The sequence below is a fragment of the Haliaeetus leucocephalus genome, unplaced genomic scaffold, assembly GCF_000737465.1.
Source record: "Haliaeetus leucocephalus isolate CR32 unplaced genomic scaffold, Haliaeetus_leucocephalus-4.0 Scaffold605, whole genome shotgun sequence".
Classification (NCBI taxonomy): Eukaryota; Metazoa; Chordata; class Aves; order Accipitriformes; family Accipitridae; genus Haliaeetus; species Haliaeetus leucocephalus.
The window spans coordinates 6,037,702-6,052,308 of NW_010973041.1; the positions used below are offsets into that span (position 1 = coordinate 6,037,702).

A 14,607-nucleotide genomic window follows, 5' to 3' on the forward strand; every position below is an offset into this window, starting at 1 on the left:
AGGGAGGCATCGCGGGGGTCGGGGCGGCTGTGGTGAGGGCGTAGCTGGTGCCCTGCCATCGGTAACACCCGTTCCCGGGCGGTTTCTGCCGCCTGCTTTTGCACCCTGATCTCGGCTCCGTTGCCTTCGGCGCTGCTAGGGAGGGCTTGGGGTTTGTTGTTGGCCGGTACACCTGTAAAGCGAGGCTTTTCCGCCGGCGGTGGGAGACCACCGTGCACAGCGGTTGTAGAATGTGTGCTTTCTGACTGTGCGAGGGGTGTAGGGCAGAACAACCGAAGTAGCGCGCGCGGTACCCTGTGCTGACCAGACAAAATGTTAGCTATAAGTACACTTTTCTTTTTGAGAAATAGTGGTAGTACTAGTAAAAAGAAGCATATATAGCCTGTCCAGACCCTTCTTGGATAACTCCAAGGAAAAATACTTCAGGAGTTTGTGAGGAGTGTTTGCATTTTGGTGGCTGACAAACAAAGCAGATTCCTGCTTGAGCTCTGCAGAGGAGTTGTCTATGGGTATGTGGGAAAAGGATTAAGAACACATCTCTTTTTTAAATTTTTTCCCCTGTAGCAGACCATGCTTTTACTCCCTTAAATAAAAGGCCAGTGTTGCATCACTACAGGGATTAGAAGAGATCTGAATTTCTATTTGCTTTGCTTGTGCTTATCTGTTCTCCTTTCTTGCTGTTCCACAAGCATTTGATAAGTATCTGTGATAAAACCCAGGGCTTGTTGAAGGCAAAACTCCTCTTAAATTAATGGATGCTAAAGACTTGCTGCTGCTGCCCTTGGTCATGGTTGCCTTGCTTTTTTTTTATGTGAAATCACTTGTAAGCTCTAATCGTTTTTCTGTACTGTAGTTTGGTTGCCTTTAAGTGGCATATTTACTCGGATAATTAACTTCTTGAAAACTAGCTCTGTGGGTTGTCTTGGGTACAAACAGCAGGATTTCAGTACTGGGGAGCTGCAACGGTGCCTAGTGGGGGAAGAGACTATGGACTACTGTGGGTGCAGCTGATCCTGGGCAGCTTTGAAGCTGATGAAAACAGCCCATTGCATGCTAAAACCTCAAGCTATCAGATGAGTATGTGTGGTGCTGCTGCTCATAAATCTTTTAAGAGTGGCAGCTGCGAGGGGCAGGAGACCCAAATGGAGATATGGGGGAAGACATTGTGAGAGGATAAACAGAGAAAGAAAAAGGATGAGATACACTAAGAGACATGAGAGGAATAGAATAGAGGAGGGGAAGAGGACATTGTCAGGCAGTCCATGCCACAGGAGCTATACCCTCAAAGGGACTGCCTCCTGTGGAGGCTGCACACTGGAGCAGGGACACTGCTGGATGGACTGTGGGCTGCAGGTAAGCCATGCCAGACCAAGTATACATACCCCTGAAGGGACTGTGACCTGTGGGCAACCCGTTCTGTGTAGAGGCACCCTGAGGGACTGCAGCCGGGGGCAGAGACTCTGCCAAAGGGATTGCAACCTGTAGGTAAGTCACTGCGGAGCAGGTACACCTGCTGGAGCAGAGTAACAGTTAAGAAGCAACCAGCTGTGGAGGAAAATGAGTAAGAAGCAAGGCGTGGCAGAAAAACCATTATGCACTGACCCTCGTCTCCTGCGTCAGCTCGCTGAAGGGCTTGGGAGGGACTGAGTGTAAGGAGCAGTGGAACAAGAGCTGTTCACATAGAAAGGGGGGGAAGAAAAGTCTCTGACTAAAGCTGAGCCTGGGGAAGGAGGACAAAAGGTGCTTCCCTAAGAGTTTGGTTGTTTGTCCTTTTTTTTTTTTCTTCAATACCCAAATCAGAAATTAATTGTCTGTTAATTGGCAATAATTTAAAGTATGTAGAATTCCGTTTTGCCTGTGACAGTAATTGGTGGGAAATGCAGGTAGCAGCTGGACCTGGTGTGGCCTGGGGCTGGAGTATTTGCAGTGGTGTGGAAACTGGAAGAAGTTGTGGGTTTTGTTATTAGGAATTTGTGTTGCAAGTGTATGTATTGTATATGGGTAGTTAATGCAAACAATGTGTTAACAGGTAGAAAACTTGGGAGCTGTGAAGGGGATGGGTAAGAATTGGGGTGATCATGTCCCAACTTGTGAGACCCCTGGAGAAAAGTGTGCTTCCAGTAGAGCTCTCAAGATACTGTCTCAGCAGGTCCAGAGCCAGGAGCTGACTGTCTTTCTCAGAGTAATGGGCTGGTGGTAACAGGAGTATTTAGTGTTCAGTGTGAAAAGTTGGCCCTTGGTTGGAGTTGAGCAGCTGGTAGTGCTGAAGTGACCAAACTGCAAGCTGTGCTGGGTTGGCAGGCTGTTGTGGAGGAGGTGCCCCAGTTGCAGTGATTTGGCAGATCTGCGGAAACAGGACTGCTGTTCCCCTTAGTGTCACCATGCAGCTGCTCTTTGCTTGTAGTGAAATTAAAGAAATGCTGGACGCTTACAGCAGCCATCCTAGGGAGATGTCCTTGCAGTGGCTGTGGTGGTACTGGGAAACTGGAGCTGGTGGGATATAGCTGATGGCTGGAGAAAGCACTGCTCTGGTGAGTTTGCAGCCTGTTTGCAGCTCTGCCCTGTGCAAGGGAGGAGGGCTGTGGGGTTGTCTGGTGGAATGGTATATGGAGGAATGGCCTGGTCCTGCAAGTGAGATAACCCTGTGAAGTGAATTAACAGGAGGAGGTAATCAACTGTTTGCTTTAGCTGCTGGAGGGCATTTAGGGGGAAGGGGCGGACCCCAGATAGATGGTGATTGTTAATGCCATGGCCTGGAAACTCTGGTGGCTGGACCCTGTTACTAGTGCCCCTTATCTCATAGAGACTATTTAGTCCTGGACAGCAGGCACAGCACACTGCACCCTTTCTTGGACTGCTGAAGTATGAAGGGGCCTCCACTTACAAACAGAAATTCCTTTTGATGGCAGTGGGAGGATGTAGTATTAGCGTAGAATTGTGTGATACTTGTCATATACTGAAAACTACTTACACTGTACCTGTTACAGGAAGTGAAGAAGAAAGATGAAACACTAATTAGTCTTCCTGTTTTCTCTTCATGGACAGTATTGTTGGTTTAACATTTTTTAAAGTTGCTGGGGTAGGGGCTGTTTGTTCTCTATCTGCACTGCATCTAGTAATGCTAAACTGGTGAGTTGGAAGGGCTGATCTGTGCCACTGGAGTACTAAGAAAAGACTGAAACATATCAGCAAAGCTGTTGTGGCCTAGGGTGTCCTTCTCCTGTGGTTCCCCATTGGTATTTTAGATGTTTGATTTAGCAATATACTTAGACTGTGTGTGAATTAAGTAGGTAAATGCAATTATTCAAGAAAGTAAGCTTTTATGTCTTTGAGTGCTGTCAGCAGTTGTCAGGGTTAAGGTCATGACAGCATTTCAGCTGTGTTGGTTTGTGCTGTAATTGCTTTAAAAGATGTAGGGTTCGGATATCTAAGGTACTGTACAAGGTTTCAGTTGAGGAAGAATGTCTGTTCCTCCATACTGCGTTTGCAAAATCTGGTTCTTGCCACCTCTTTCCCCTACTGCTCTTCCCCACTATGAATGGTTTTTATTTATAAATAAGTATATAGTCGTATGGGTTGATTTCATACTCCTATAAAATAAACAGGTGGGCTGAAGCAATGAAATGCAAATAGCCACACTGTTAAGTCAAAAGGCCAATCTTTATAAATTGTCTAATGTATGTGATTATGAAACGGGTCTTAGTTTGGTGCGCTCTCAGTAATACTGAGTCAGTGAAGTAAATGCAATAAACACGGACCAAATAGCAGGTTTTTATAGCTAGTAATTAGATAAAATGCAGTTTGCATGTATTAATCTGCATATGAAGGCTGTGATATTTGACCTGTTTGAGTTGCTATCCTGGGACCTTGACTAAGACCGTTCCATTCTTGCATATAGGCTCTGCAGTTGGAGTTGAGCCACCAACTGGAGTTTGGTGTTGGAGACAGTATCTGGTACACTGATTTTGAAACCATCTGAAGTTGTGTAGTTGTATGGACAACTAAAATAAACTAGCAGAACTAAAACCAAATGTATAGCTATATCTGAAATGGAAGACCATGTGTATGATGTGCTAATAGGGGAAAAAAGTCTTACAGTATTGGCTGAAGTGGTGTTCAGGAAACTGTGGAGTAAATGTTGATATTTTAGCTGTCTGTTAAAATAGTTACTTAATGATTCTTACTAACTTCCATTCTAATCACATGCAAAGAGCAGAACAGAAGTCTTGTGAAATCAGGGAAAAGGAGAAAAAAGAAAAAAAAAGAAACCATGAAAACCCAGAAACTAAAGCTTATTTCTTGGGGTTTATGGTCCTGTAACACATCTTGTAATTCTGAATCACTGGCTAGCAAGATCTGTGGCAGTGGATTTGCTGTTTTAACTGTATTTCAAAATAGATGGCTCTCGTTTAATAATGATAGGAGCTTTCTGAACATGGTGTGCCTCTTTCTAAAATAAAGCTGGCAAGCGAAGCCTGCAGAACCTAGAAAATGCCATACTTAAGCATAATCAATCTGATCTTAGTTTCCCTAATATGTCTCCAGACTTCAGTCTAAAAATGAAAGGTTTTATATTTTTTTCTCTGAATAACTCTCTCACTTTTTGGTTATGATTATTTCAACCTGAATGCCAAGTAGAGGTGTGTATTGTAAAGATTATTCTGGAACTGAGGAGAGACAATAAAATGGCTTTTAAGTTAAGGAAGTCAAATTCAATCTTTGGTGACTTGCACTCAGCATTGCCTCTGCCACAGAGTTCCTAGAAAATATATGGTAAATCTCTTAAGCTGTTTATATCTTGCTGCTTTATTCACCTGGTCTACAAAACTGAACTCATGGAGTCATGTTCTTGTTTTGAGTCTCCATTGTTCTTGTAACAGTTGTCAGTGGCAATTCTAACTATAGCACGTAATGTAAATCACTTTCTTAAAGGCATCTACAGTCAGTTGATACTGAGGTTTTTCATTGTCTTGGTTCCCAGGTAGAAGTGGGAAGGGTAGTGCATGTCACTTAATTGATAAACATATTGCTGGTTTTAGCTTTTTAAAATTTAATTGTGTATGAGTTACAGTAGTCAATGAAGAAATAATGAATTCTGCATTCATGTGGTATTTGGATGTAACTGGGCCCATTGTGCCTTGTCTGAGTGAAACCCAAGACTTTCAGAAACATGTAAATGTAAGAAAACACTTGAATGTAACTAAAGGTAATTAATTGCCTTAGTGTAATGCATATGCACACAAGGAGGAAATTCAGTTTGTACGGATGCATAAAACTCAAGTTTCCTGAAATACGTCTGCAATGTTGAAGAGCTTTCTGAACATGGCTTCTAAACCTAAACAAAAAACCACACATAGCCAATGTTTGACTTCTGTTTTTTTGTTATGTGAAGACATTTCGATCTTTTGGCTAATAATCTGTTACTGTATAGTAATTATGACCTTTCATTCTTAAGAAAATAACAATTCTATTTCTCTTGGCCCTATTTGATTGTCTTCTCACCCTGTTTTTCTTTGTCCCTCCCTTGCTGCTCAGTCCATGATTTGTGTCCAGGCTTACCCTGCTCTGTTCTCTGACCTATCTGCTTGTCTTCTGTCATCTCCTTCTGACATTTTTGCTTGTTGGTGGGGCTTTTTCTTCCTTTGGGTTGTCTTAATTTTTTCACTGTCAGTGTCTGGCAATAGATTGACTAAATCACTTTGCCATCATAGGGTTGCATTTTCTTGGTTTGTGGAAGTGCTTCAGAGGCAGTCTTGTCACAGATAGGAGCCAGGAGGGGATGTAGTGTACATCTAACTTAAAAGGTCATCTTTAGAGAACTTGCCTATTACTATCAAGTGTTACCAGGCATAAGTGAACTAATGTTTTGATAGACTTTGATGGAGATAATGCAGATACTTATTTCTGAGATTAGAGGCACGCCTCCCTCTTGTTGATGAACAAAACCAGAAAAGTATGATTGTACTGAAGCTTGTCCAGGAAATGGCTGGAAGATGTCTAGCACATGCAGAATGCCATGTCTGTTCCTGGGTTTGTCTTCACTCCTTAGTTGAATATTTATTGAACTTGAACTACTCATGCTGAAATTTTCCATACAGGTTGTCTACCTCAAGGTACATCTTTTTACCAGTTATGTAGCTGATGACAAGCTTGATGTAAAGTGTTGGTAACTTTAACAATAGATCGTTGTCTGTGATCTTCTATGTGTGGAACAGGGAATGGAGCAAGCTCATGATCTGTATTAGCAATATCTTTCTGCAAAAAATTCTTAGAGGGTTAAAAGCAAAAAAAGGACTTGTATGTTTAGCCACAAATTATGACATTGGAGAACCATGGAAAGTTACCTGAGGCTTCTGTTTGATCTTGAGTAAGCTTCATCTTCTTTGCTCTTTCTCTCAGTAACCCTGTCTCTAGTAATCTGTGCGTTGAGGATGGACCCTACTTTTATGCAGAAACCTGAAGGTACTTGCTATGAGTGTTACATCCATAGAACTTTGATGGGTTGCTTTTACTCAGCATTGTAGCAGAGGCAAATCTGAAGGATAGCAATGCAAAGATATGAAGTCAAGTACAGTTACTGGGGAGGAACACAGGAAAATGACAGGGTATAGAAACACACAAGTGGCTGAGACTTCTCTAACAACTTAAACACAGAGGTGAGAGTCAGTTTTTCAGCACTGTGAAGGAAATCGGAGTGCTTCAGGCTGGAAATGCCTGTTGAAGGTTCAGTTGCAACCCTCTGCTCAAAGCTGGACCAAATTTCAGCAGTTTGTTCTATGCACAGTGCTTAGATTGGATAATGATAGCTTGTGATAGAAGGTGGGAACCACTGACGGGATGCTAAGTTTGAGATGCACAAAATCATTAGGGGTCAGTGCTGGGGCCAATAGTGTTTGACATATTCATTAATGACCTGGAGGATGGGACATATCAGCAAGTTTGCTGATGATATGGAACTGGGAGGAGTGGCTGATATACCAGGTGGGTGTGCTGCCATTCAGAGGGACCTGGACAAGCTGGAGAAATGGTCTGACATGAACCTCATCAAGCTCAACCAAGGAAAATGCCAAGTCCTGCACCTGGCAGGAATAACTCCATGCATCAGCAGAGGCTGGGGGCTGACAGGCTAGAAAGCAGCTTGGCAGAAAAGGACCTGGGGCTGCTGGTGGATGCTAGTTTGACTATGAACAGCAGTGTGCCTGTGGTGGCAAAGAAAGCCGACAGTATGAGAGGCAGGTATATACTGGAGCAAGTCTTGCTTAGGGCTACAGAGATGATGGTGAGGCTGCAGCATCTGACATACAAGGAGGGGCTAAGAGCTGGGACTGTTCAGCCTGGAGAAGGCTTGGGGGAATCCCATCAATGTGTGTAAATACCTGATTTGGGGGGGGTCTGAGGAACATGGGGCAAGACTCTTCTCGGTGGTGCCCAGTGACAGGATGAGAGGCAACAAGCACAAATTCAAATGAAAGACTCATTTTAAACAAAAGAAGACTTTCATGGTCAAACACTGGAATGGGCTTTCCAGAGAGGTGGTGGAGGCTCCATCGTTGGAGGCATGAAAGGATGACTGGGTGGTCCTGAGCACCCTACTCTAGTTAATCCCATTTTGAGCTAGAGAGTTGGAGTAGCTGATCTCCAGAGATGCCTCCCAACCTCTGTTCTGTGATTTTATGAAAGGTGACACCCAGGCCTGGACTGTTACCGAGTGATAGACTGAGAAGGAGGTTGTGTGGAGGATATAAGTTGTGTATGTTGTGTATTTTAAACAAATTGAAATTTACCTTGTGGCTGTGTAGTCACAAGACTTAAATGTAGGTAATCCTTAGGGGAAGACAGATCTGGAGAAACCAGGAGTTAACTTTTGAGTTAGTTATACTAAGATTGTGGTTTCTGTATTACAGAATTAATAATTATGGAAAGCAAAACAGTGCAGAACCAGAAATCTGAGAGTGATAATGTGAGAGAAACCCCATAATATTGGAGGCAGTTAGGGTAGGCCAATTTTTTAGTAGTGTGTCAGGAGGATAAGACTATATAGAGTCTATAGACAGATAGAGTATATAGACAGACTGTAAACTTTGAGGTGACAGTATGGTAGTAGCACCTCTGAACATGAATGATTTAACAGAATACAAGGAACTAAAGCCTAGACTAAAGACTGTCTAGTGTAGATTTAAAGGAGAGTAATTGTGGCAGACAGGAGGGAAGATGGTGCAAAAGATGTGACAAGTGGGCTTTAAAAACAAACCACATCTGTTTGAGTCATTTGCATGGAAGGAGAGGATAAAAGACTGCAAGATTTAGAGTATGTAAGATGGAAATGAAGTGGGTTGGGTTAGTGGAGCATGTGGAGCTCCTGGAAAGCAAAAAAAACCATGCAGCCTTGTTGTCAGCTGGAGTGGAAGAAGCTGAGCAGTAGGATGAGGAAGAATATAATCTTTTTGTCAGCTTCTCTAAGGATATGAAGATTTCAAAGATGTTTAAAGAAACTGAGGTTTTACATGAACCATGTTTCCACAGAGGCATAACTTTTGATTAAGGTGGGTGAGTAGAGTGGTAGATGATAGAAATTTCACAAATTAATTTTTAAAGTCTTTGTCAGAACTGCTCTGTGGCATGCTAAGTATGTAACTAGTTTTACTGGTTTACTAGAGCACCCTTCAGTATTTGTGTCCATCACTCCCTGGGAACTGCATAATGCCAAATAGTGGTGTCAGAGTTCACTGGGATTCTTACATTTTGTTTTAACTGAAATGAGGGTCTGTGGGTTTGACACACTTAATATTGGTTTTGCATCTTACTGAAGACTATAGCTTAAAATAAACGATTAATTATTTTATTGTGAGAAATGTTTTGCTGTAGATCAAAAAAAGCTTTTATTTTTGCAAGGTAAATAGTTTTGCATTTTCTTAAATATGTTGCTTTTAATAGTTGATGAGGACCTAGGCTAGACTATACCCTCTCATAATTGGCCTGGGTGAATTCATACCTTGAGTCAAATTATTGAAGTTGTAACACGCATAAAGAAAGCCTTACTCTGTCCTTTGGACAAGTAAGGTAAAAACATGTTTACAAGTATAGACAAAGATAGAAAGCCAAAGTGAAGCATTGTACTAAGTGAAAGATTAGGACTATCTTGGCAGTGCTACTTGTAACTTCTTGCTTTGGAACTGTTGGATCTCTTAATGCAATTTTTGAACACTTGATAGGTCCTTCTAGTGGACCAACCTTTTTTTTTTTAAAAAAAAACCAGTGGGATAACTAATAATGTATCTTTGTTGCCAGTTTGTGCTGGTAGTTGGTTTGGTCTGGTTTAGGCCACTTGAATTATTGTCCTCCTCTTCTGAAACACATCTATGTAAACCAAAGACTGTTTTGGTTGGGTTTTTTCCCCCGTGGTAGGGCTCAGCTCAACTTTGTCAGAAGACAGTCCATAAGGAGGAGTTTGTAAATGAAGTTGAACGTTCATTTTTAGGTTGTTTGTAAGTGTCTTATTTTTATTAAAGTGCTTGTCTTGAGGTCTTGGTTCAATATGCCTGTATAGTAATGACTTCCCAGGTGACTGCTGCTTGGGTTTGATAATAGGTAGTGTGCTACACTTCATTATGAATTCTCTAGTCATATGCACACGTTGTTAGATACGGAATAATCAAGCTGCTGAAACTCAGATTTTGGTCAAGGTACTGAGCTGTTATTGAGGAGATATCTTAAGCACTTTCTACTGAAATACTTTTTTACTTAAATCAGTATGCATTTTTCTTGCAAGCCTTGCTAAAGTAAGATTCTGGGTTAAAAAGAGGTAGAAAACTTTCAGACTCATCTCCTTCATGAGAACATGTATTTTGAACTGTTGAGTGTTATTATTAACAGGAGTAGCAACTAGAAAGTAGAAATTCTTCCTGCCTTCATCCTCATAGATCTCTATGATGGGCTAGGCGAGAGGGAGGAGTAGACAGGATTTTTAGGCTGCAGGAGTCTGTGGGGTTTTTCACTGCTTTTTCCCCCTGCCTGCTGTACTGACTGCACAGTATGATGTAGTTGAAATAGTGTCAAGGGTTGTACCTGTTAACCTTTTGAAATACTAATGACATGTTTCAAAATTAAGGTACTCCACACTTCCTTTTAAGCATCTGTAAGAGATGATACATATGTTTCATAACAGCATTTCCAAGCACATTGTTTTATGTAGAATGTGTAGTGGTCAGGGAGGTGAATGACTTCTTGGAGGGTCTATGAGCCAAGTGTTTTGTGTGGTGGGTGTTTCTGGGGTTTTTTGGGGGTTTTTTTTTTTTTTTAGAGAGAAGACAGGTGAAATTTATGAAGTCAGTTTTTCTGGTTTGTATCTATTGGAAACATTAAAAAAAAATTTCCCTTCTGAAATGCTGCCAAATATGGTGTTGAGTGTAGAAGTGTTACTTTAAGTTAACATTTTCTTTCACAGTTTTTTTATAATTACTTTCTTCAGTTTCTGATATTCCTTATAGGAGACTTATTCAAGCTCTCCAAGGCCTTTGCAGTGCGAGGGCAGTGACACTGTCTCACTGACAATTGTGTAGTCCAGACAAAGGTTTACAGCTTTTTTTATTATGCCAGCTGGGGGTAATAGGGCCTGGGACTGTGTGTTCAAACTTTCGTGAATTGGTGTTTCAGTAAGGTTTCTGCTTCGGTGGCATGCTGTTTCGTACTCTGGAAACACTTGCAGCTGAGTTAGTTAAATAAAAAATGGCCTGTCATCCACTGAAAATTAAGAAAAAAATATTAGCATGGTATCTGCTTTATGATTTGTTAATGTTTCTGTTTAGTCATTAACATAATTCTGTTACTGGCAGTTAACTATTTTGGAAGCTTTTAGTGAGAAGAAACTGGAAAATGTTGATGAGTAGCAGGGATCTTTGGCACAAAGGGAGCAGTAAGGAGCAACCTGGGGTCTGTAGGAAGCACATTATCTAATTCGACTAATGATGTTGTCATTTAAACTTGTGCCTTATGAAATCAATAGGGCTGAGCTATTTTAATCCTATAGAATTGCAAAATACAAGTCAGAATAACAAATTGAATAGTTTCACGATACAAAAGTTCTAAAGCTTTATGTTTTAAAAGATCCCATGCTTAACATTGAGGGGTTGATCCTGTACTAAAAGCACTCTGCTGTGGTTGGTTTATCTGGCCCAGAGTTACTGCCATCCACTGGAGATGCTTTCATAAAAAAACCCACAAATTATGCTGGATGCAGTTCTCTGAAGTTGTGTAATGTTTTTTTGCAAGGGGTCTGTATCAAAAAGCATTCCTATTTCTGTGCCTCAGTGGCTCTTGATTTGATGCACAAAGGGATAATCCAAATCCCCTCCTACCCCTACACCTTTCTAAACATTTCTGCCATTCTAATCTGCCTTTAGTGAGCATGTGGCTATGTGGTGACTCAGATCAGCAAGCTAGCTTTTTCTGTGGGATAGTTCTCTGATCAGCAGGCTGATCCAATTTATCTTGTGGTGCTGACTGCTTTATAGCCACCAGTAGGCTGAGGGTGTGGGAAATCAGAAACAGGGAGTGAATTGCTATTTTGATGGCAGCCTGCAGATAGACTACAAGAAAAAAAAGTGTGTTCGTTTTAATGCTTAGTGTGATGCAGTAATGGCTGTGTTGTAGGCAACTTGCTGTTTTCCATAAGCATGTTTCATTTCGGCTTGCTGAATTGTAAACTGTCAATGGTTCAGACAGTAAAAGGGTTACCATTACTTCAGGTTTAACTACAACCTATTGTATGGGAGCCTGTTTGTTTCTCTTTATTGTGCAGGTGTGGGGCAGGGAGAGCAGTAGGAGAGGAATTTCTAGATTAAAAAAAGGGAGTGTTTGCTGGCTTTAAGTTGAGGTCTGTAGTGTTTGCTCTTTCTTCTTCCTGAAAGATAAGGGATTTTTTCTACTTAAAACTCTAAAATGTATTTAAAATCCCCACTTTCTCTCCCTCCCTTTTAAAAAAGGCTATAGCAAGTTATGGATCACGTCTACTGAACATGACTTTTGTGATACCATTTGGAAGATGCTTCTTAAAGAATTTCAGCTGTGTATGAAGATTTCAGATTCAAAATGTCAAGTAGCACTAGGCAGGATTTCTGCTGTTCTGCACTGTATGATTTTGTTTGTTGTTATTACTAGCCACTGATCGAACTACTGCTTCCCAAAACTGGAAGAGCAAAATGATGTTTGGTTTTTGAGAACACTTACCTTCTGAAAAATGAGAATGATCACAACCTAGGCTCTTTCTTAATTCTGTCTCTTGACCTTTAATTCAACTGGTTGTTTTGGGGTTTTTCTTTGGGGGGGAAAAGCTTTAACTCTTGCTATTTTGGAGCTTGTTTTAAGGTTGGGGTTTTTTTTAATCATTCCCTTTCCTCTCCACTACTCATTGTAATTTCAGTGTATTACATTCTAAGGTCCTTTTCTTTGTATGTGTAGTACAGGAGAAAATATGCATTGAAAGTGAACGAAATGTTTGGTCTGCCTTCTGCCCTCAGCTGGCATGTGATGAAGCACTAACCAATTGCAGCATGCTTTTCAACACAAATTTCTAGTATGCAAACAGTAGGATTACATTTTTTTTTCAGGTTTTTTTCAGGCATGCACAAACCTATGACCTTCTCTGCTGGCAGACAGCCACAAGAAGTCTGTGCTCTGAAGTGGGCACCTGAATCTTGCCCACCATTTCCTTCTCTCAGACTTGTCTACTTCCCTCTATCTCTCACCATTTTATCAAGGCCAATTTACATGTTAATTGTTTTTAATTACATTTGCTGTCATACTAAAAGTGACATTAGGTGTTCCTCTTCAGTCCTTTCTACTTGCTCCCAGCTGTGCGTTTCTATTCCTCCCTGGTGTTGGATCTGACACTTGGGTAACTTGGGTGGGTGGATTGACTTGCCCTGTGTCCATATGGCCATTGAATCGGATGTAAGCAAGTGGCAAGAGTGGAGGTTGGGGAAGACTGCCTACCTGAGAACACTGGTTGGCTGGTGGGATGGGTTGACCCAGGCCAGCAGCCAAGCAAAGGTGTCCTGAACTGGCACCAGCACATTTCTATGGGGCAATCTCTTCCTTTCAGCCAGGAGAGGTAGAAGAGTGGTGTGCCTTAAGTATTACTTCGAGAGTCACTTGTGAACTCTGGCAGTGTTTTCTACTAGTAATTAGTTCTAGTTAGCTGTTTCTGGCAGGCAAAGGAAGGGAGAAAGCTATAAGGGAGTGAGTGCTGTAAAGGAAAACTGTGATGCAGGGTTTGTTGTGAAAGAGTTTTCAGGGGCCTGACCCTAATCCTTGTGTATGTTTCTAGCAGAAGGTGTTGTGCCCCTGATGCTTCCTTTGTGCTGACACTGGTCCTCCTCTGACTCCATGGTGAGTGGGCTTATGCTGTTCATCCAGGGGCAACTTGGCTCCTCTGGAAACCCACTGAAGCCTGAGGAGGAAGGAGACCCTATTCCTCCTCTTCTCCCATGATCTTGGGAGCACATTCACAGCCACCTTCTTGAACATACTCTGGAGATTCTTTGCAGCCTTCCCTAAAGCACCCTAACTCTGATTTGGCAGAAGACAACCTGAAGTGGCAGGAAAAAAAGCCAGATTTAGCTTTCTGTTAAGTGAGTGACTTGAAGCGGGATTGTACAGGTATCAATACTAGCATGATGTCTTGTTTGGCTGGTGTTGATGGCAGCACAGTGGAGAAGGAACACTGGGGGATCTTTGCTTCTAGTGAAGCTGCATGATCATCTTGCCACATCCTTTCATACTGTATACTTGCTAAGTTAAACTGACAAAATGCTAACATTACATATGGGGTAATAGTTATGTGGTGGTTTAAGTATCTCAACTAGGTCACTGTGGGATCAGACAAATGTCATCACCATTGACAAGCACAGCATGTCCCAGAAAAAGAGGGGAAAGAAGGAAGGAGGGCGGTGCCTCTGAGCAGTAGCCTGTAGTTAAACTGGTTCAGGTATGGTTTGATGAGGAATTGGCTGGATGGTCACACTCAGAGTTGCAGTCAACAGTTTGATGTTCAAGTGGAGACCAGCGATGAATGGTGTTCCTCAGGGATCGGTATTAGGACCGGTGCAATTTAATGTCTTTGTCAGCAACATGGACAGTGGGATTGAGTGCACCTTCAGTAAGTTTACTGATGACACCAAGCTGTATGGTGTGGTCAACATGCTGGAGGGAAGGGATGCCATCCAGAGGGACCTTGATAGGTTTGAGAGGTGGGCCCATGTGAACCTCATGAAGTTCAACAAGGCCAAATGCAAGGTCCTGCACATGGGTTGGGACAATCCCAAGCACAAATACAGGCTGGGTGATGAGTGGACTGAGAGCAGCCCTGGGGAGAAGGACTTGGGGGTGTTTGGTTGACGAGAAGCAAAACACGACCTGGTGATGTGCGTTTGCAGCCCAGAAAGCCAGCTGTATCCTGGGCTGCATCAAGAGAAGCATGACCAGCTGGTTGAGGGAGGTGATTCTCCCCTTCTACTCTGTTCTTGTGAGACTCCCATCTGGAGTACTGTGTCCAGCTCTGGGGCCCCCAGCATAAGAAGGTCATGGACCTGTTGGAGTGAGTCCAGAGGA

The 14,607-nt window shown here is 42.2% G+C and overlaps 1 protein-coding gene across 1 annotated transcript in view; it reads left to right on the forward strand.

The window, feature by feature from the left end:
• The first annotated feature begins 14,064 nt into the window (after positions 1 to 14,064).
• Positions 14,065 to 14,607, forward strand: part of UGCG (UDP-glucose ceramide glucosyltransferase) — a 19,481-nt gene continuing 18,938 nt past the window's right edge. The window contains exon 1 of the mRNA XM_010578185.1: positions 14,065 to 14,180. Within this exon, the coding sequence (XP_010576487.1) occupies positions 14,065 to 14,180 (116 nt within the window). The remainder of the gene's footprint in view (positions 14,181 to 14,607) is intronic.